Source organism: Solanum dulcamara, chromosome 1, assembly GCF_947179165.1.
Source record: "Solanum dulcamara chromosome 1, daSolDulc1.2, whole genome shotgun sequence".
Lineage (NCBI taxonomy): Eukaryota > Viridiplantae > Streptophyta > Magnoliopsida > Solanales > Solanaceae > Solanum > Solanum dulcamara.
Window position 1 is genome coordinate 83,552,048 of NC_077237.1, and position 21,502 is coordinate 83,573,549.

Here is a 21,502-nt window from a genome sequence, read left to right on the forward strand (position 1 = left end):
TGGGGATCTCACTTCAAATCTTTTAATTATTTTATTCTCAAGTTTGGTACCATTGTGGATATACTTGATAATATTGTTGAAACTGCACATTCTATAGATGAAAGATCTAGGGAAACATGATATATCAGAGTTGCTCAAACATATGAGGTTGCATTCATATTGCATTTCATGAAAAAAAATTTAGGAATTACAAATGATCTTAGTACATGTTTACAAAAAAAGGAGCAAGACATTGCAAATGCCATGCTACTTGTTAAAGTGTCCAAGAAAAGGTTGCAAGATTTGAGGGAAAATAAAAGATGGGATTTGTTTGTTGCTGAGGTGTTTATATTTTGTGTCAAGTATAACATTGTGGTACCTAATTTTGATGAGCCGTCTGTTAACTCTGGAAGATCACAACGTAAACCTGCTGATTATACTGTCTTTCATCATTATCGTGTTGAAGTATTTTGTAAAATAATTGATTGGCAACTGCAAGAATTTAATGATTGTTTTGATGAGGTGACAACTGAGTTGCTTTATGGAGTTGCTTGTTTGAATCCAGTAGACTCATTTTCAAGTTTTGATATCCAAAAAATAATGAGAATGATTGAATTATATCCTAATGACTTTGATGAACTTAGTATGTGTGCACTTGAGAATCAGCTTGCAAATTACATTATTGATGTTCGTGATATAGACAAAAAGGTTCTATGATTTAAATGGGCTTTGTGATCTTTCAAAATGATTGGTTGAGACAAAAAAGCATTCATGTTATTCTCTTGTATTTCGTGGTGAAATTTTCTTTGCTTCTGCCAGTTGCCACTGCATCTGTTGAAAGAGCTTTTTCAGCAATGAAGTTTATTAAGAATGAGTTGCGAAGTCGAATGAATGATGAGTTCTTGAGCGGTTGCATGGTTCCTTTTATAAAAAATGATGTGTTTAATGATGTTTCAACTGATGATATTATTGTCTTTTCAAGTAATGAAACCTCGCAGAATAGTATTGTAAATGTGCTTGAAAAGTATTAGGAGTGATCTCTTTTTGGAGTTTGTACTTAACACCCTAGTTCTAGAGTTATATGTGGGGAATAACTATTTTTTTTGTTCTACTTATCACATTTTTTGCTCTACCTAGCATCCTAGTTCTAGATTGACACATTGTAAAGGGGTAACTTTTTGTTTTACTATAATTATTTCTATTAGTTTCAGGTCTCTTGTGATAGAACTAACTTTTTATATCTATAAACTATATACTACTTCCCTTGGAATTGTGTTTTGTTGGCTTATTCGGACGTTTTATTTTTCGAACCCCCTAAGTAAAAATTCTGAATTTGCCAATAGGTACTGCAATGCTTGATTAAGATTTAGTCGGGGCTGCAATGCGAGCTCCGAATCGTGAAAAATCAAAAAAAAAAAAAAACTCTTCCTTTTATCTTTTTGGAAAGGAATGTGCCAAAATAAAGAAATGAAAATTCATATAGTCAGTGTTAGTCGACCCTTTTATATTTGATGTTTGTGCATAAAATGTGATATTTGACAAAAAGTATTTGAAAATCGAATTGTATTGGGGTATGTATTTAATTTTAGAAAATAGAATTTTATAAGTGAAAACAAAAAATAACTTCACATCTTTTCTAAGATCATTTCTTCAAGCTTGAAATTCATTTTCAAAAAATCCCTCCCCACCGCCCATATAAAATCAGTCTAATCACCAAATGCTGTTTTGACTTGGTCTTTTTAATAGACGTATTCTTTTTGTAAACTTTCAAAGTGACTTGACTAGTTTATAAAACTTTTTTGATTTATATACGCACTTGATATGCATCACTAATGTTTATAAGTGAAAATTATACAAAATCATGCTCTCTCCCTATATTTTTTTTCTTTTAATAATCTTCTTGATTTGTTATCTTCTTTGTTTTATTTTGATGCTTTCCTTTAAAAGCCGAATTATATTATTAACGTAAATAAATAAAAATTATTTTTCTAATTTAAGAAGTTAAATCTTAGAGTATTTCTTAGCTGTCAAAATTAAAGAACATTTTTAATACATTCGACATATTTTTAATTTAAAATAACAAAATTCAATTTTCTTTTTTTCTTAAACACTCCCTATCAAGATGCATTATACTCATTATAGCATGAAAAAGACATGGATCAAATGCAAAGTTTTGTTACTACAACTTGCACAACCACAAATGACTCTTTTTCTCCACATGTTAATCATCCTATAGGTCCTCTAAACTTTTTTCTTGTCTGCATATAGTGGCATTTACTCTTTTGACTTAATGATTTGTTGGGATATTATTGCCAAATGAAAGATTGTGGATATCTAAAGCTAGGGAGTTTAATTAGTGGTTGCATTTAGCGGTGAACCAAATCGCAAATTGAGTCAAATTAGAAAAAAATAATCTGATTAATGGTTTTGTTTAATTTGATTCGATATTGAAAAAAAAATTGGTTTGATTTTAACTAATAAAAGTTATTCCGAGATCAAATCAATCCGACATTATATATATATATATATAATTTTTAAAATTTATTTTATACATAAAAGTATCTAGTTTGATATAATTTATTAATATTTTGTTATATTTTTTCATAGTTTTTATCTTTTAACATATTATTTCAAATTTGAGACTTAGAATTTTGAATCGTCCATCCATAGATATTAGTAACTCTAATAATGCACTTGTTTTGAAACTAATCATATGTTTTGATCAACCATATTTGATAAGAAATGGACCTTAAATCTAACTCAACTCAAAAATTAGCTCATGCGAAGATGGAGAAAAGGCTCCAAATAGTCCCCTATCTTTGAGTTAAGACTCAAAGTCATCTTTGAGTTTTCATATGAAGCACTAATAGTCCCTCATGTTTGCTATATTGATGTACTTTTGGTCCTCCCCCAAATTTTTGCCTATTTTTTAAAATTAATTTTGCCTACAATTTTATGTATGAAATATTCAATCATCTTTTTATATATATTTAGTAGTAATAATAACTTCATGTGAGAGAAGGTGAGGAGAAAAACACTTTATTCTGTTCAGAAGGAATATTATTGAAGCCAAACTAAGAAAATCTTGACATATGACGTTGCAAGAAAATAAAATTTTGTACTATTACACGTGAAATCAACATGATGAACCTCTCGAATTATAGCTACAATAACATTTTTACTAAATAGAACAAGGTATTTTTCTTCTCACCTTCTCTCACATTATATTATTATTTCTACTAAATATATAAAAAGACAATTAAAAATTTCATACATGAAATTGTGGACAAAATCAAGGGAAAAGGCTTAAATATTCCATCGAACTTTGAGAAAAGGCTTATATATGTCATCCATTAAAAGTTTGGCTCATTTATACCATTTTCATTTGAGAAACATCCATGCCTTTATTTATTAACTGAAATGTCATATATGAGCCAAATTTTTAACAGATGGCATAGATGAATCTTTTCTCAAAGTTTGATGGCATATTTGAACCTTTTTTTATTTTAAATAATAATTTAGTTAATGACGTAACCGAATCATAATTAATCACATGTACAAAATAGTTTTGCAAAATAAAAAATATTTTTAGTTTACAAATAATGGTATGGATGAGCCTTTTCTCAGACGAAAATAATATAAATGAGCCAAAATTTTAACGGATGACATAGATAAGTCTTTTCTCAAAGTTTGATGGCATAATTGAATCTTTTCTCCAAAATCAATATTAAAAAATAGGCAAAAGTTTGGAAGTGACCAGAAGTGCACCAATATTACAAACATGAGGGACTATTAGTGCTCCATTTGAAAATTCAAGAATGACTTTAAGGCTTAACCCAAAAACAAGGGACTATTTTGGGCTCGATTCCTTCAAGGTCATCCCATTTCTAAAGAATTGGGAGTTCAACACCAACTGCACGTTCAAATCTATTAATACATAACAAATCATAATATTAGTAATATAAGAGGAATTAATATATGGATACGCATTGTAAAATACATAACTTCCCTAAAATACATCAAACAAAATAGTGGATAAGAAAGAATTTCGATATAATTAATCACAATATTATTAATATATTCACCATTACTAATACACTTTAGTAAGTACTATTCTTATATATTCTTCCAAACGATATGTTGTAACCGTGTGGATTAAGCATACGGTTAAGTTAAATCAACTACACCTACTAACTATAGTTACAAAGCGTGTGTTAATTAATGTAATAACAACTATACATTTCTGTTAACTCCTTTACACATGTTTGTTTCATCTGTGTTTTTGGAACAATGTATATATCAAGTTGAAATTGTATTCAATGTTTACATATACATGACAATTAATTAATTTATATGTATAAAGAGTCAACGCCCACCAGAAACAGACAGAATAAACAGCGTATATGAGGTCACAAACGTAGCTGTTCTCTTGTCAAAACTGTTGTATATTTAGTTTGATCGAATTCGATAATTTTTATTTAAATAATATATTAGTGTGAGTAAACTTATTAAATATATATAAATAGTAAATTTGAAATATAATTACTACCATTTGAAGTTATTATTAAAAAAATAATTCAAAACGTATAAAATTAAAATTTTATTTTAAATTATAAAATTAAAATTCTAATTTCGCTCGGAGCCAAAACTGTTTTGAAATACAGGCCCTCTGCCTCTGGTTGGGGCCTAATTTATGGTCTATGTGACACCACTTGTTAAAGAGCTCACAGCCATAAACTATGACTCTTTTTTCTTCTTCTTTCTTTATTGCATTTATAGTGTTTTTTTGGTGGCTTTCCTATTTTGTCCGTAGGTTCTCTGCTCATTCAACATAAAAATAAAAATAAAAATGAAAGAAATGAAAAAATCCGCATTTTATTTTGATTTTTTAAATATTTCTTTTATCATGAAAAATATGGTTGACTTTCACAATTTTGAACTCGTGTCGTGGATAATAAGCTGCCACGATGGAGTCCCCCACCCCCTTAGAGAAAACAAATTGAGGTGGATTTTTTAAATTTCTATTGTAATAACTTAGAAATAATTTAGTAATTTTTTTATTTATTATATATAGTCTATAGAGATAAGCGTCAAAAACACATCTAAATTATTGAAAGTGTGAGTTTCATACCTAAATCATCACTTATTAATTTGAAAAACACACATTAGTGGTGTGTGTAATACACTCTTTATACTCTCTCTATTTTTTGCATAAACCTTGTCGCATGACATTCCACATGGATAAAATATTTTACATTGGCGAAAACTAAATAAATAATTAATATTAATTAAAAGTTAAAGAATAAAGTATTTTTATCCCAAAAAACAGAAATTATTTTTTAAAAAATAAAATTTAAAATATTTTTCGCACCCACTCCACCACCCATCGACAATCCCCGTCTTTTTATTTTTTAAAATTTCTTATATAAATTATTTTTAAAAAATATTCATACTTCACCCCCTCCCCACTCCTTCCTAAAAAAATGTTATTATTTTTATTTTTTAAAAAAAAATAAAATTATACCCAACCTATCTAACCCTCCGCTCGTAATTTATTTATGTTTTTTTTATATTTTTCTCATTTTGGGTTAGACATGTACATATATTTTTAGATTATTTTTTTCTACTTACGTACCAAATATAACAGAAATAAAAAATTGTATTTTAAGAAAAATGTCTTGCGGCAATTAAAAAGTACTTTCTTAAGATCATATGTATATATCTAACACAAAATGAGAAAAAAAATTAAAAGCGGAGGGATAGGTGGGGCGGGGTAGAATTTTTTTTAAAACAATTTAAAATATTGTCTAAATTATTATTTGGAGGGGGAGGGGTGAAATAAGAATTATTTTTAAAAAAAATTATAAAAAAAATATTTGGGGGGTGGGGTGGGGATGGTAGAGAAAGTGGAGCAGTGGGATAAGAAAAATATTTTATATTTTATTTTATAATTATATTTTTTTAGGGGAGGGGGGATAATAATACTTTAATCTTTAATTTTTAATAATTTATTTAATTTTTGTGAAGGTAGAACATTTTGTCCATGTGGAGTGTGATGTGACAATTTTTTTAAATAAAAGAGAGAATGTAGTACACACACCATGATGAGAGTGAAATAAAAGAGAGAGGTGTGTTTCTCAAACTAATAAGCGATATTTTAGGTATGAAACTTACACTCCCAATAGTTTAGTTATGAAATTCAAAAAAAGGAAATAGTTTAGGTATGTTTTCGACACTTATCTCTTATATATATGATATGAACAAAAGCTACATGATTCATGTATTTATATGCAGATCCGCCTCTGCGAGCAAAGCTATTGACAATGACGAATCCAAAATTTAGGTTAAAAAAAAAAGGTATCAACTGGAATTTGAACTTGAAATCTTGATAACATTCAAATTCACTCATCAAAGTGAGAAAGTATACACAATTATATATATAATATACCTAACTAGGAGTCAAGATCGATCCCAGAGAACAATATATAAGCAATTAAGAAAATAAGATATTACAACCAATTACTCTAAGCCAAATACTTGATAGATATTTTGATTTTTTAAGAAAATTATGACTAATATGAAAATAAAGGCTGATCTAGAAAGTAAGTAAAATGATCAATGACAACAAGCATGAATATATACAAGGAAATCACTTCTCCAGTAACAATCCAATGTAAACTGACCTATGATCACAAGCATGAATCATTTTTACCAAAATGAGTTGTGGTGCAGTGGTGGAATTGCTTTACCTTAACGAGAAGTCTCAAGTTCAAGCCTTGGGAATGGAAAAAATCTTGTTGGAGCGCTACCTCTGAGTGGGCCCTGCAGTGCGAGATCCGAATTTAGTCGGGGCTCCACGGCTTTGGACACCGAATGGGAAACCAAAAAAACAGAATTCACTTTTCAAGTAAATTCTATATTAGTTCCTTTTGGACACTCAAGACTACTCAATTGGCTATTTCTAACCCAATTAAGCGCATTAAGAACACCCGAATATAACTACAAGTAGTTTTCCTATTGCTACCTTAAACAATTAGATGACGAATTAACACCTCAAATTCTTGTTAATTAATTTAATTTTCCTACCATTAGGTACATTAACTAAAAAAAACTTATTTTGTGATTTTTTTTATCTTCCCTACCAAACACACCCAAAGAAGCAAGCAACTCTAGCATGATATTAGTAAGGGCATACGAGACATTTGATGACAAATAGCAAATTGAAATAATAGATTCATCTCACATGACAATGGGTTTATTTTTGGCTTTATAGAAAGTTCTTGTAATTGTTATATGCTTACAAGTGTAATTATCTCCAAAATAATGATACGAATTTATACTTTTTGCTGGTGAGATACAATTGTGCTATCAAAGAAGAAAAATGAGAGCAAAAAGGAAGTGAAAATTTTGATCTAAACCTCCACCTGGTTTTGGGCCAACCTAAGTATGCATCCTCACTGGATTTTCCTAAGGAAATAAGGGTATTTTACACAAATATATACCGCACATTTGAGCTAAAATAGTCGCATGTATATGTAATATATCTATATTGTATAAATAGTGTGTGTATATATGTATCAGAGATGTAGATATATTCATATACATTGTTATACAATATTTATACATTGAAGCAGTCCATCTTTCACAATGATTTTTTTCCCAATTCTGACTAGCTCAAATCTCCTCTAAATAATCTCAAACGTTAGATATGACACTCTTGATGTTTTGAGTCTTTTAATGTATTATTCATATTTGTGGCATGTCAAATTTTAAAATCTGAGCATCAAAGCTTTTTAATGGTGGATTTTAATGGACATCAACTCAAATCTTCCTCTAAAGTTTAAATAGCTCAAAGTTTAGATATGAGCTGCTCTTAATGTCTCGATTCTTTTGATATATTATTCATTTGAAACGATTCACGTTTATGATAAGTTGAATTTATGTTGATAAAGGCTAAGTTCTTAAAGCTTTGTCAAACAAGGTAAAGATTTTCTAAACTTTCATAAAAAAATCACAAAACATAACTTATTCATACGAACTTATGCTTATAGAGACTAATGTTATGACCCGCCACTTGATGTTGAAGAAGGTAGAAAAATCTAGAGTCTTGGAGAGGTTAGTGGAAGACTCTAGATCCTTATAGAAACTTGTAGAGAAGTCTTGAAAGACTTAGAATTCTCTAGAGTGTGTAGAGAATTCTAGAGAAGGACTTCTTTGTAAATATGGAGGGACTTGTATAACAATTTCTATTTACACTTGGGCCCCTTAGGAGTAGTATAAATAGAGGGGGCATTCATTTGTAGCAAACCATGAAGCAAACAAGTATTCTTCCAAGCAATACAAAAGCCTTCTTCATAAAAGCTCTCTTGTCTTTCTTACAATCTAGCATTCCCTTAGCGATCTAGTCTTAAAGGCTTACTTGAGCTTACAAGATCGTGAAAGATTCGTGAGTAAGTTGTCAAGTGCCGCACGGAGGTCTTAGTTGAAGTCTAAGTCCGTGACAACGTGGTATCAGAGCGAGGTTCTACTAAGGGATATGGCAAGTGAGGGAGACATCAATGCCACTACCGCCACCAACGTCAAGCAAGATGTTGGAAGGAAGCACCGCAAAGGAAAGAAAAACTCTAAGAGAAATGAGGAGGTGCCGCTGGAGCCTACACCAAGCGAGGCCTTAACATCCTACTCACCCTCGGCCACTGAGGTGAGTGACGATGAGCGAGGCGAGGAGCCCGTGGACGTCACACCCGGCATGGAGTGGATTGCAAGGGTGGATGCTGCCCGGCAAGCAGTGGAGATATTAGGCAAGCGCTTGAACAAGGTCGACGGCAAGTTCAAGTCTCTAGAGGAGTTCACCCTTGAGGAGAACGACAACATCCGGAAGGAGTTGGAGGTGCGCAAGGCTGCCGAGTACGAGATGAAGGAGGTGATCACTTCCTTGGAGTGTCGGCTCATGGACGCGCTAAGCACGGTGGAGACCATGAAGGCCGAGATGGCAGCACTCAAAGGAGACATAGATGCTGGGAGATGTATGACGTCCAGTGCGGACCGGGAGGCCAAGATTGAGGCTCCCAAGCCACCAATGTTCAAAGGTGCTCGTGATGCACAAGAGGTGGAGAATTTCCTTTGGCACTTGGAGAATTACTTCAAGTGTAACAAAGTGAAAAGCGACGAGACGAGGATCAACACGGCCGTGCTATACCTCTCGGAGATGGCCATGTTATGGTGGAAGCGCAAGGAGTCTGAGATCGGGAAGGGTCTATGCACCATCAACACCTGGGAGCAGTTCCGGGATGAGTTCAAGAAGGCCTTCTTCCCCAACAATGTCATCTATGAGGCCAAACGCAAGTTTCGGGAGCTGAAGCATACGGGTAGCATACGTGCCTATGTGAAGGAGTTCACTACCCTTACGCTTCAAATCCCCAACCTTACAGATGAAGATATGCTCTTCCACTTCATGGATGGGCTGCAGAGTTGGGCCAAGACGGAGTTGGAGCGCCGTAAAGTCAGCACCTTCGATGAGGCCATCACCCAAGCCGAAGCCTTGACGGACTTTAAGCATGACAGGCATGACAGAGGCAAGGGCAAAGAAATAAGGAGTAGTCATGCCAAAGGTGGGGGAGATCGTGGCAAAGGCAAAGAGCAACATCCTCCACCCAAGAGCCATGATTCCAACAAGTCTGACGGTAGGAGGTTCGGGCGACAGGGCTACGCCGAGAGAAAGGAGCAGACCACGAAGAGCAGCGGCTGCTACATATGTGGAGGTCCTCACGGCTATGCTAGGTGTCCGGAGATGAAGAACCTTGGTGCCATACTGCGGGAGCGAAAGGACAAGGAAGTGGACCAAGGGCAGGGTTCGGACACGACTCAGCTAGGCATGATCGGGCTATGTGGAGCCATCGCGAAGCAAGCTGAGAAGGCAGGGGATTATTCTGCCCAATATGTTGACATATCCATCAACGGACGACCAGCTCGTGCCATGGTGGATTCTGGAGCAGAAGCCAACATCATGACCAAGACGGCGGCAGCAAGGTTGGGGCTAAGTTATGGGCCAAGCAACACCCGCCTGAAGACGGTCAATGCACCATTGACTCCCGTGTGCGGAGTCGCTCATGGAGTGGACATCACGTTGGGAAAGTGGCAAGGTAAGACAAGCTTCACTGTCGCCCCCTTAGATATCTTTGATATCATCCTTGGACAGGAGTTCTTCCAACGGTACCACACGATGATCGATCCCTACCTCCAACAACTCTTGGTAATGGAGCGAGAGGGACCCTGCATGGTACCTCTAGTCAAGATGCCAAAGAAGGAAGGACAAACCCACCTGTCGGCCATGCAGCTTGTGAAGGGCCTAAAGAAGGGGGAGCCGACGTTCGTAGCCACCATTGCGAGCTTGGATGAAGGCAATGGTGCTAAGGAGACATTGCCACCTTGCATAGAGAAGGTGCTTGAAGAAAACAAAGATGTGATGCCCGAAGAGTTGCCAAGACACCTACCTCCAAGGCGCGAGGTAGACCACAGGATCGAGCTGGAGCCAGGAGCAAGGCCGCCCGCATACCCACCATACCGCATGGCTCCACCCGAGTTAGAGGAGCTGAGGAAGCAGTTGAAGGAGCTCCTCGAGGCCGGTCATATCCGTCCATCCAAGGCACCTTATGGCGCGCCGGTGTTATTTCAAAAGAAGAAGGATGGCTCGTTGCGCCTATGCATAGACTATCGGGCGCTCAATAAGGTGACCGTGAAGAACAAGTATCCCATCCCGCTCATTGCCGACTTGTTTGATAGACTTGGACAGGCCAAGTACTTCACCAAGGTGGATTTAAGGAAGGGCTACTACCAGGTACGCATAGCAGAGGGAGATGAACCGAAGACCACATGTGTAACGAGGTATGGAGCATACGAGTGGTTGGTGATGCCCTTCGGCCTAACCAACGCACCCGCCACTTTTTGCACACTAATGAACAAGATCTTCCACCCCTACCTAGATCAGTTTGTAGTAGTCTACTTGGATGACATAGTCATCTATAGCAACACCTTGGAGGAGCACGTGGAGCATCTAAAGAAAGTATTCCAAGTCTTGCGCGAGAATGAACTTTTCATCAAGCGGGAGAAGTGCGAGTTCGCCCAACATGAGGTGCACTTCTTGGGACATGTTATCAGCCAGGGAGAGCTACGGATGGACGAAGCAAAAGTTCGGGCCATCAAAGAGTGGGAGGCGCCCACAAAGGTAACCGAACTTAGATCTTTTCTTGGACTTGCTAACTATTACCGCAGGTTCATAAGCGCCTACTCCGCTAAAGCCGCTCCACTTACTGAGCTATTGAAGAAGAATAAGCCGTGGGTTTGGAGCGAGGAGTGCAAGGAGGCCTTTGAAGACCTCAAGGCTGCCGTGACAGAGGAGCCGGTCCTAGCGTTGCCTGACTTCTCCAAGACATTCGAAGTGCATACGGACGCCTCTGACTATGCCATTGGAGGAGTATTGATGCAAGAGAGGCACCCTATCGCCTTCGAGAGCCGCAAGCTGAACGAGACAGAACGGCGGTACACCGTGCAGGAGAAGGAGATGACAGCCATCGTCCATTGCCTACGCACGTGGAGACACTACTTACTTGGCTCCAAATTCTTAGTCAAGACCGACAACGTGGCCACTAGCTACTTCCAGTCACAGAAGAAACTCACCCCGAAGCAAGCTAGGTGGCAAGACTTCTTGGCCGAGTTTGACTATGAACTGGAGTACAAGCCGGGCAAAGGCAATGTTGTGGCCGATGCCCTTAGCAGGAAGTTCGAGCTGGCGGCCATCACCACAGCACATTGCGACATCCAAGATGCAATCAAGGATGGTCTACAGCATGACCCAGAGGCAAAGAAGCTTATGGAGTTAGCCGTTCAGGGCAAGACAAGGCGCTTCTGGGTAGAAGATGGACTCTTGCTTACCGCCGGGCGAAGGATCTATGTGCCGAAATTCGGGACTATCAGGCGACGAATCATGAAGGAAAGTCACGACACATTATGGGCCGGACATCCAGGGCAGCGTCGCACGAGGGCATTGATTGAGGCGATTTACTACTGGCCACGCATGCGGGACGATATTGAATGCTATGTGCAGACTTGTCTTGTGTGCCAGCAAGACAAAGTAGAGCAGCGCCAACCAGGAGGACTCTTGGAGCCCCTGCCCATAGCGGAGCGTCCATGGGAGAGCGTGGCCATGGACTTCATCACATGCTTACCGAAGTCCGACGGGTACGGGACGATTATGGTCGTGGTGGACAGGTTCTCCAAATATGCCAGCTTCATGCCCGCCACGGCAGGTTGCACTGCTAAGGAAGCTGCCAGGCTATTTTTCAAGAATGTGGTGAAGTATTGGGGATTGCCAAGACATATCATTAGCGACAGAGACCCACGCTTCACCGGGAACTTTTGGAGAGAATTGTTCGAAATTCTTGGCACAAAATTACATTTCTCCACTAGTTTCCACCCGCAGACGGACGGCCAGACGGAGCGAGTCAATGCCTTACTGGAGTGCTACTTGAGGCACTTTGTGAGCTCCCATCAGAAAGATTGGGCGAGACTACTGGACGTAGCCCAATTCTCTTACAACCTACAGCGGAGTGAGGCCACAGGGCGAACACCATTCGAGCTAGCCACAGGCCAACAGCCACAAACTCCACATTCACTACCGGCCGCGTTCGAGGGCAAGAGTTTGGGGGCCTATCACATGGCCAAGGGCTTTGAGGAGCAGCTCGACACTGCCAAGTCTTATTTGGACAAGGCAGCGAAGAAGATGAAGAAGTTTACCGACCGCAAGCGTCGTCCCACGGATTACCAAGTTGGAGACATGGTCTTGGTCAAGTTCAACCCCAGGCAATTCAAGGCATTGCGAGGCATGCATCAAAACTTGGTGCGAAAGTATGAGGGCCCGTTCAGGATCGTTGCCAAGGTTGGCAAGATCTCTTACAGGTTGGAGCTACCACCGCATATTAAGGTTCATCCAGTCTTCCATGCCAGCGTCCTCAAGCCGTACCATGAGGACAAGGATGATCCTAGACGAGGAGAATCAAGTCGGGCGCCACTCACAATCACCGCCTCCCATGATCGAGACATCGAGGCCATTGTGGACTACCAAGCCAAGCGAAAACAGGGACAACAGGCCACTGCTATGTTCTTAGTCCATTGGAAGGGACAATCTCCGGAGGAGGCCACCTGGGAGAGATATGAAGACCTGTGGCAGTTCAAAGACAAGATCCGGGAGTTCTTGCAGCAGCAGTGCGCCGCGGTCGTCGCCACATCAGGTGGGGGAGAGTGTTATGACCCGCCACTTGATGTTGAAGAAGGTAAAAAAATCTAGAGTCTTGGAGAGGTTAGTGGAAGACTCTAGATCCTTATAGAAACTTGCAGAGAAGTCTTGAAAGACTTAGAATTCTCTAGAGTGTGTAGAGAATTCTAGAGAATGACTTCTTTGTAAATATGGAGGGACTTGTATAGCAATTTCTATTTACACTTGGGCCCCTTAGGAGTAGTATAAATAGAGGGGGCATTCATTTGTAGCAAACCATGAAGCAAACAAGTATTCTTCCAAGCAATACAAAAGCCTTCTTCATAAAAGCTCTCTTGTCTTTCTTACAATCTAGCATTCCCTTAGCGATCTAGTCTTAAAGGCTTACTTGAGCTTACAAGATCGTGAAAGATTCGTGAGTAAGTTGTCAAGTGCCGCACGGAGGTCTTAGTTGAAGTCTAAGTCTGTGACACTAAGTTCTTAAAACTTTGCCGAACAAGGAAAAGATTCTCTAAACTTTTGCAAAACATTCACATGGCATAACTTATTCATACGAACTTATGCCGATACATGTTAAGTTTTCTAAATTTGAGACTTGCAAATGAGATACTACACAAGTACACAACTTATGGCAAACAAGGCTAAACTTTTGTCTTGCGAAATTATTTCATAGTTAAGCATACTTTGGCCCATAATTTTTCATTAAATAAGAAATAACGGTAAAAATTAAAGACCACCAATTTAAGAGTCAAAAATTAAATTGTTCACCTTGAAATAGGGAAAATCCATTACAAGAAAATACACTTAAAGCTACAAAGCACGTTGCAGCTAAATATGAAATTTTTCGTAGCTAAACACTTTAGCCATAAAATATTTTTCCGTAGCATTCGTGGCAAGATGTAGCATGGCTAAAAGTTAGCTTCAAACTTTACATGGTCTGTGGCTAAGAACTAATACTTATAGCTACCAAAAAAAATTGTTTGTAGCTATGATAGTAAAAAAAAAATTGCTACGAAATATATACTTGTAGCAAATAATTATGCTCTTTTGCCACAATAAATAAAATCTAGAGCATTTTTTATATTGTACACACAATGTATTCTATTATGGCAGATGACTTTATTTATTTACTATGAAAATTTAAAATTTGTGGCTATTTTATATTTTTAATCCTGTGGTAACATTCTTGTATTTAGCTACAAATTGAAGAATATTGTTATAAGCATTATTAATCACAATAATTTTTATAATGTAGCTAAAAAAAATCAAATAGATTTCAACAATTTCATTACCACAAATTAAAAAACAAATTAGCAAGCTTTGTTAGTCAAAAAAGTTACATAATGTAGACACAAATTTATTTTTGAGATTTCAAAATAATTTACAAGTTACATATAATTACATTTTACAATTTTGATAATAATCACAATATACAATTCTTTTAAGACACCATCTTTTTTGAGTCCAAAGCAATATAGTTTTCCTCTATCTTTCTTCCACGATCTTCAAAAGCACCTTAACTTGATCAACATAGATCTTAATTTGCCATTTATATGCTCTTATTTCATAAATATGTCTATCAATAATTATAAAATAGTTTAGCCCAAGAAAATCATGATCAATTGATTATATATGCAAGTGTATGTATATATAGAATTTCAAGGAGAAAACAAATATATGTCTTGGATAATTCTTTTACTAAATTTTTAACAAACAAAAATAAGAAAAAATATAAAGTAGGTAAATAAATAAACAAACATGTAACTTTTAAACTTCTTAAAACCCATAGATATAAATCTCAAATTTCAGTATCAATTACAAAATTCATACCTAGACAAAAAATTACCATTACATAAAAAAAAAAAAAACACAATTCAATCCGATATCTATCAATTCAAGCCATGAAAACAATCTTTTATAAAAATATAGAATACAAATGAGTAAGATAAATTATGTTCAATCTTTTCCTAGACCTACAAAGAATAAATAATTTAGAGTCCAGGTGTACTTCTTAATTACTTCTATCTATATATTTTCAAATATCATTGCTTCGATACGGTCCTTAATCCATTTTACTTTATTCTTCTCGAACAAAAATACGATCTTTTTTTTTGCAAAAAAACAAATAAAATTTAGCCTCCCTCATCCTCATCCTTTTATATTTTCTTGATGATTCGAACTCATAAATATTTTGCGGTTATGATCACTCCACGTCATCACGCCACCACAACAACCCCTGCACCCTTACACAAAATTCACGAATATTCCAAAGCAAAATACCAAAAATACCTCTTTCTACAGCAGCATTTTTCTCATATAAATACCATACCTTTCTTCGCTCGCCTTCCTTTTTCTTCTTCAACTGCTCTGTAACAATCTGAGAAACTTCAATTTTCAGTCCCTAAAGTTTTCTTTATGGATACATTGGTCCTTCATTCAAACAAGTATAATAGTTTCTGTATTTTTTCAACTCAATTTCTGCCCTTTGATTCTCATCGTTTGACTTTTAGTCAACCCTGTTTTTGCTTCTAACCCTTTATTACTCGGAGCTGTCGCCGCCATGGGAAGAAGTAAGTTTTGCTTCTGTTCAATTTATACAATTTTTTTGGGTATTTTTTTTCTACTAATAAATTAGTGAAAAATTGATTGTAGATGTTTAAAGTTTATTTTTTTTAGAAATTATTTAATGAATTTATGCTCTAATTTAGCTGAAATTTGGGTGGGGAATCGAACCTTTAATCAACTGAGCTACTAAAATTCTCGATATATTAAATTAGCGGAATTGGGTTTGTTATGGAAGTGTTATTTTACTTATTGGTTGTATTTGAGAGTGTAATTAATGTACTAGTACTTGGAATTTGACTAAAAATAGATTTTTTTGGTTGTTTGATTTGAACTTGAATTGGAATTTTGTTTAGAGTTTGAAAACCTAATTTTCTTTATTTATAGTCATTGTGGTTTAATTGGAAAATGGGATTGTGAATTGAGGATTTTTTTTTAATTGTTGTTATTGTTGTAGAGAGTTCGCAACGAAAGAATGCTGTAATGTTGGATAGTGATGACACGGATAGCGTCAGTTCATCGTCAACTTCTCGATCAGAGATGATTGTTTCAGGTGCAGAGGAGGTTCAAGTAGACAGGGAGACTTTGCTTGATCAATGTGTCGATGCACTCTATGAAAAAAGGTTCTATCATATTTCAATGCGTTACGTTTCAATGCCGTTACATTACATAATATAAATCAGTCTTAAATTCAATGTTGTATATTGAATACCATATGAAATGGAATTGGATTTGGATTTGGTTGTAGATTTGGGAAACAAACTCTTTGAGATAATAATTTGGGAGATGGTTTCGGTGTTTGGATTGAGTTTTTAGAAAATGTTTGACACCAGAGGCGGATGTAGTGTTGTGAGCGGTACTTTTGACGCGAGACATAATGTATGTATAAAAATCAACTAAAATTGTAATAAATAGTAGATATGAACCGATAACTTTAAATATATAATTGGTTCAATGCTAAGAATCTTAAAAATTGAACCCATAAAACTTAAATCTATCTTTGTTTGACATGGTCTGGTATTTTACATAGTTTTCTCAACTTTTAAAAATTTTGAATTAAATAACTGTCTAAATTTTGGTGTGCATATTCATTTATCAAATTTACTTTTCAATCCTTGTTTAATATTTTGTTCTTGTGTCTGTATAATGTATAGGCTAAATTAACATAGTAAGTTCCATATACACTCAAATACCTTCAAATAAGTCCATTATCTTCTCAAGAAAATTAAAAAATTCAAATAAGTGGGAACATAGAAGAATCATTCAAGTTACATTTGCTAATTTTGACTACATTTGGTAAAATTATGACTATATTCCTAAGTAAGAGGCATAACATTAATTTTAAATTTTGAGATAAATTGATATGGAAGTACTAAAGGGTAAGTAATTTTATATTTTTGGAGAAAAACATAGGAGGTAACACAAATTATATTGATTCCTGTTGAAGCATATACTTGGGGAGAGTTAGGGTGGACAATTTTAAAGCGAATTCCCCAATCATTAGATTGAGAGGATTACCAAAATTTCGTTCCGCCATCCCGGCAGATGAATCATTAAGATTCCTTTTGTCAATCATTAGGATTCGTTCCGTCCATGATTTTGATTTTTGGAAAAGAACTTTTCTAAAGCAGACTGGACTACTAAGGAAACATAATAATGATGTTTATTTTGCTCAGTTGCTTCAGTATAGATGAATTGGATATGGCTCTGACAAAGAAAGTGACTGATATTTATTCTCGCTTGTTGGCTATGTAGGGGATCAACAAGAGAGAAGGCTCTTGCGTCTATTATAGAAGCCTTCAATAGCGACATACAGCACGAGTTTGTTGAAAAGAAGTAAGGGAATTCTTTTGACTTGTTTTGAAGTTGTGTTATGCTTATCTATCAGTTGTCTGGCTTTTATTTCTTTGACTTTACTTAAAGTTCGTTATGGATAAAATGCTTGCTTTTTGGAATTACCTTGCTTGTGTTAGTTATACTTCTTTTTTTTCAAAAAAGCTTGATTTTCAAGAGATGGTTAAAGGTGGAGAGTAATCTGGCTAGTATTCGTAAAAGATCCTTAAAAGACTATTCTACCATATTATTAGTATCTACCAAATTCCATGCAGAAGTCCCAGCTAATGTTCACATGTGATCTGTGTATAGAATGTGCATGTAGAATTTTGTTTCTAGGAGTACTACAATACGAGTTAATTTCATTTAATAGAAATTTTTTATTTATGAATAAATGAAGATTTTGACTGCCACTCTTTCTAACAGAAGCTTAATATCAAGGATATGTTTGGTTCAAATATAAGTAATCCCATAGTAACTTGCTAATATGAAATGTGGGGGATGTATTTTATATCTTTGGTTCAAATAAGTGATCACATAATAATGATCCCTATTATCTTATGCTAATATGAAATGTGGTGGTGGGGTGCTAGAGGGCCAATTTGGTTAGTGATATTGCTGTAATTGTGACTTCTTTTTGTGTCCTCCTCGCAATTTTGTTCTATCTTGCAGGTTTGCCACTTTGTTGCAACAATGTTTGAATTCCATTAAGCGGGGTTCTTCCAAGGAGATAACTTTAGCATCTCATGTTCTTGGTCAGTAAGCTTCTAGCTCTGCATATTGATGAGCTTTGGGGTTCAGATAGTGATCCTTCAAGTTGATGCCTAAATTTGTCTTATGTAATTTCTTCTGTCATTAGGACTTCTGGCTTTAACTGCTGGCCCGGGGGACAAAGCACATGAAATGTTGGAAGAATCAGTGTCTCCTATTACAGACGCTCTTAAATCTCGTTCTGAGGCATCTAAGATATCTTCGGTGTGTTTGTAGATGGTGGATGCTTCTTTTAGTATTTGCATTTACTTTGTCAAGCTTGAATGCTGACTATATTTTTTGGGTGGTTGCAGCTACTGGAGTGCTTGGCCATTGTCACTTTTGTTGGAGGCGAAGAGCCAGAGGAAACTGAAAAGTCAATGCAATTGATGTGGCAAGTCATTCATCCAAAAATTGGCCCTAATGTATGTTACTAATGTTTATTTTCAGTTGAGCATGGCTTTAGAAGCTTGGTTTTGTTGCTTTTATATGGATGTCGTAGTGTGATGTTAATGCCGATCCTTTATCCTTATATGTGAATATTGCTGTTTTGCTTACATAATTTTTATGCTTATTTTCACTTTCTGAGAGTTTGGTCTTGCTGCTGTTATGTGGATGGTATATTGTAATAGAAATTCCAACATTGGTCCCTGTCTGAGCATTTTGTTGTTTGCTTACATGGTTTTCATTATATATCTCATTGACAGTTGTATCTGGTTCATTGATCAGGTGGCCACCGCTAAGCCTTCACCACCAATGATAACAGCAATGGTATCTGCTTGGTCTTTCCTCCTTACTACTGTTGGTGGATTGGCACTAAACCCGAAAAGCTGGCAAGGGTATGTACCAGAATTCCAGACCTACCCTTAATGAAAAGAAAAAAACTAATAAAAGAAAGGAAGAAGAAGAGAGAAGCAATACTTGTAACTTCCTGCAAAGGACATGTTATTCGTGTGGTATATATGAATGAAGATTAGAGTGGGATGAAAGGTTGTATCTGGTGTTTGTTTGAGAGATAATTGAAATATGTCTCTTCCTATGTTGCAGGTCAATTTCCTACTTTTCAACTCTGCTGGACAAGGATGATAGAGCTGTCCGCATTGCAGCTGGTGAAGCACTTGCTTTAGTTTTTGATGTCGGGAGTCTTGAAAAGTTCTCTGTTGAAGATAAAGGATCTAGTGACAGCTCCACAGATGAAGCAAACAAATCTAAGGATATTTTACATATCCAGGGATTAAGGGCAAAGGTCCTGAATCAGGTGAGAAGTCTTTCTGTAGAGGCAGGAGGCAAAGGATCAGCCAAAAAGGACTTAAACAGTCAAAGAAATACATTTCGAGATATCTTGGAATTTCTTGAGGTAGTACCCCGTATTCAAGTTTTTGCTCTTTTATGGTATTAGATGTTGCCATTGGTAACTTTCTTACTATCGATATCAGGAAGGGTATACTCCAGAGAGCTCAATGAAGATTGGTGGAGACTCGCTTACCACAAGTACTTGGTGTCAACTGATACAGGTCATTCTCGTCCCTTTCAGTCGTCTTATAGCATGTTACTGGCTGTGTGTTTGCTTAAACTATGTTTAATTTATTGAACAGTTAAACTTCCTAAAGCACTTTCTTGGAGGAGGTTTTGTGAAGCACATGCAGGTATACTTTCTTTACCCGTAACTTGAGTTTTGGACTGGTGGTATATATTTCCTATTCAGTCCTCGTTACCTATATCGTTTCTGTTGTGCAGGAAAATGAGTTTCTTCATGATGTCTTTGGTTTCACACCGAAGAAAAAATTGGTTTCTAGTGTTGAGCATCGTATATCCGGAACTGAAAAGGTGACCTCTGTGCTTCTGGCACCTTATTTTATGAATATTTGCGGATAATATCTCAATTGACCTTCCTCTTTTTGTACATTTTATTGATCCGTAAATTTATTTTTTGCGTCTGCATTTATCTAGGTCTCCAAAAAAAAATTATCTTCCTTGTTTATCGAGTCCCTAATGTTTGATTTAACTGAACATTTATATACTATGATAATGCTCCTTTTTCAGAGGTTGTACAAGTCACCAAACTCGGTCGCTAACAAAGCCAGGACTCAATTTCGAAACAAGCAAAGGATGTTATCCCAGGCATGTAGTAATCTTTTACTCTGTTGAGTCTTGGTTAATTTACGCATGGTCTCATGCTTCGGCAATGTCTCAGATGTAGCAAATAAGTTTTTGTGAGTTCAATATTTGTCTCTAGAAAGAATTTAGATGTGAAACGATATCTTGTCTTAATTATGTTACGCCTTTTAACTTGAATGTGGTATTGTGCAGGATAAGAATGTGGGCTACTACACGGCTGGAAATGAAGTCTAAGGAAGTATTAGTTGCGCGGTTTACCAGCTAAAATATATTAGGACATTCGTTCCCATGTCATGAATACTATGTTGTGTAAGACGCACTAGAAACGAGTATAGATATCATATTTGCAAATCGAGTACTAAGCAGTGGACCCTAGAATGCGTTTTTCTAACTATCAAAGTTGCTCTCATCGTGCTGAGATCAAATCCTCTACATTTCAAGATCATAAAGGTTGTCTTCCCCTCAGAACTACTTATCATCATTACAGAAACCAGGATCTTGATTACTTTCGATTCAGAAGATTGGAAGTGGAAGCAAGGAAAAGATTTATTGGTCCCTCGAGAATTCAATTGAGAAACGGCAAACATGATTCAATTGTGAGCTTCATCAACTAAGTGGGCTAAAATATGTAACATATGTGGCTTGGGAGGCCTTATAATAATACAGGATTCGAACCTGCAATCTTCAGGTCATGAGCCTGATGAGTTGACCAATTCAAAAGTCAAATATATCTAGATATATGTATTTTTGCTATCAAATGCATTTTGAAATACAGATACATAGGGAGAGAAGCGAGCGAGAAAAGAGAGAAGTGAGCAAGATAGGAAGGAGGCGCGAGAGAGAGTCCGTTTATTCTAAATACATGTGAATCATACTAAATACATATATTTTGGAAAATTAGATACATTTTTAAATACTGATTCGACATTAGAAGTCTATTTATTTTTCCCCAATAATTGAATACTTTTGTCTGTAAATACTGCATATATA

The 21,502-nt window shown here is 36.2% G+C and overlaps 1 protein-coding gene across 1 annotated transcript; it reads left to right on the forward strand.

Moving 5' to 3' along the window:
• Positions 1-15,588: 15,588 nt before the first annotated feature.
• LOC129880684 (uncharacterized) lies at positions 15,589-20,919 on the forward strand. Its single transcript, XM_055954841.1, has 13 exons — positions 15,589-15,819; positions 16,269-16,434; positions 17,567-17,647; positions 18,317-18,399; positions 18,504-18,619; positions 18,709-18,819; positions 19,124-19,233; positions 19,442-19,751; positions 19,831-19,908; positions 19,990-20,040; positions 20,132-20,221; positions 20,438-20,515; positions 20,705-20,919. The coding sequence occupies exons 1-13, from the start codon at positions 15,810-15,812 to the stop codon at positions 20,744-20,746; spliced, it is 1,326 nt and encodes a 441-aa protein (XP_055810816.1). The 5' UTR covers positions 15,589-15,809; the 3' UTR covers positions 20,747-20,919.
• Positions 20,920-21,502: the final 583 nt, after the last annotated feature.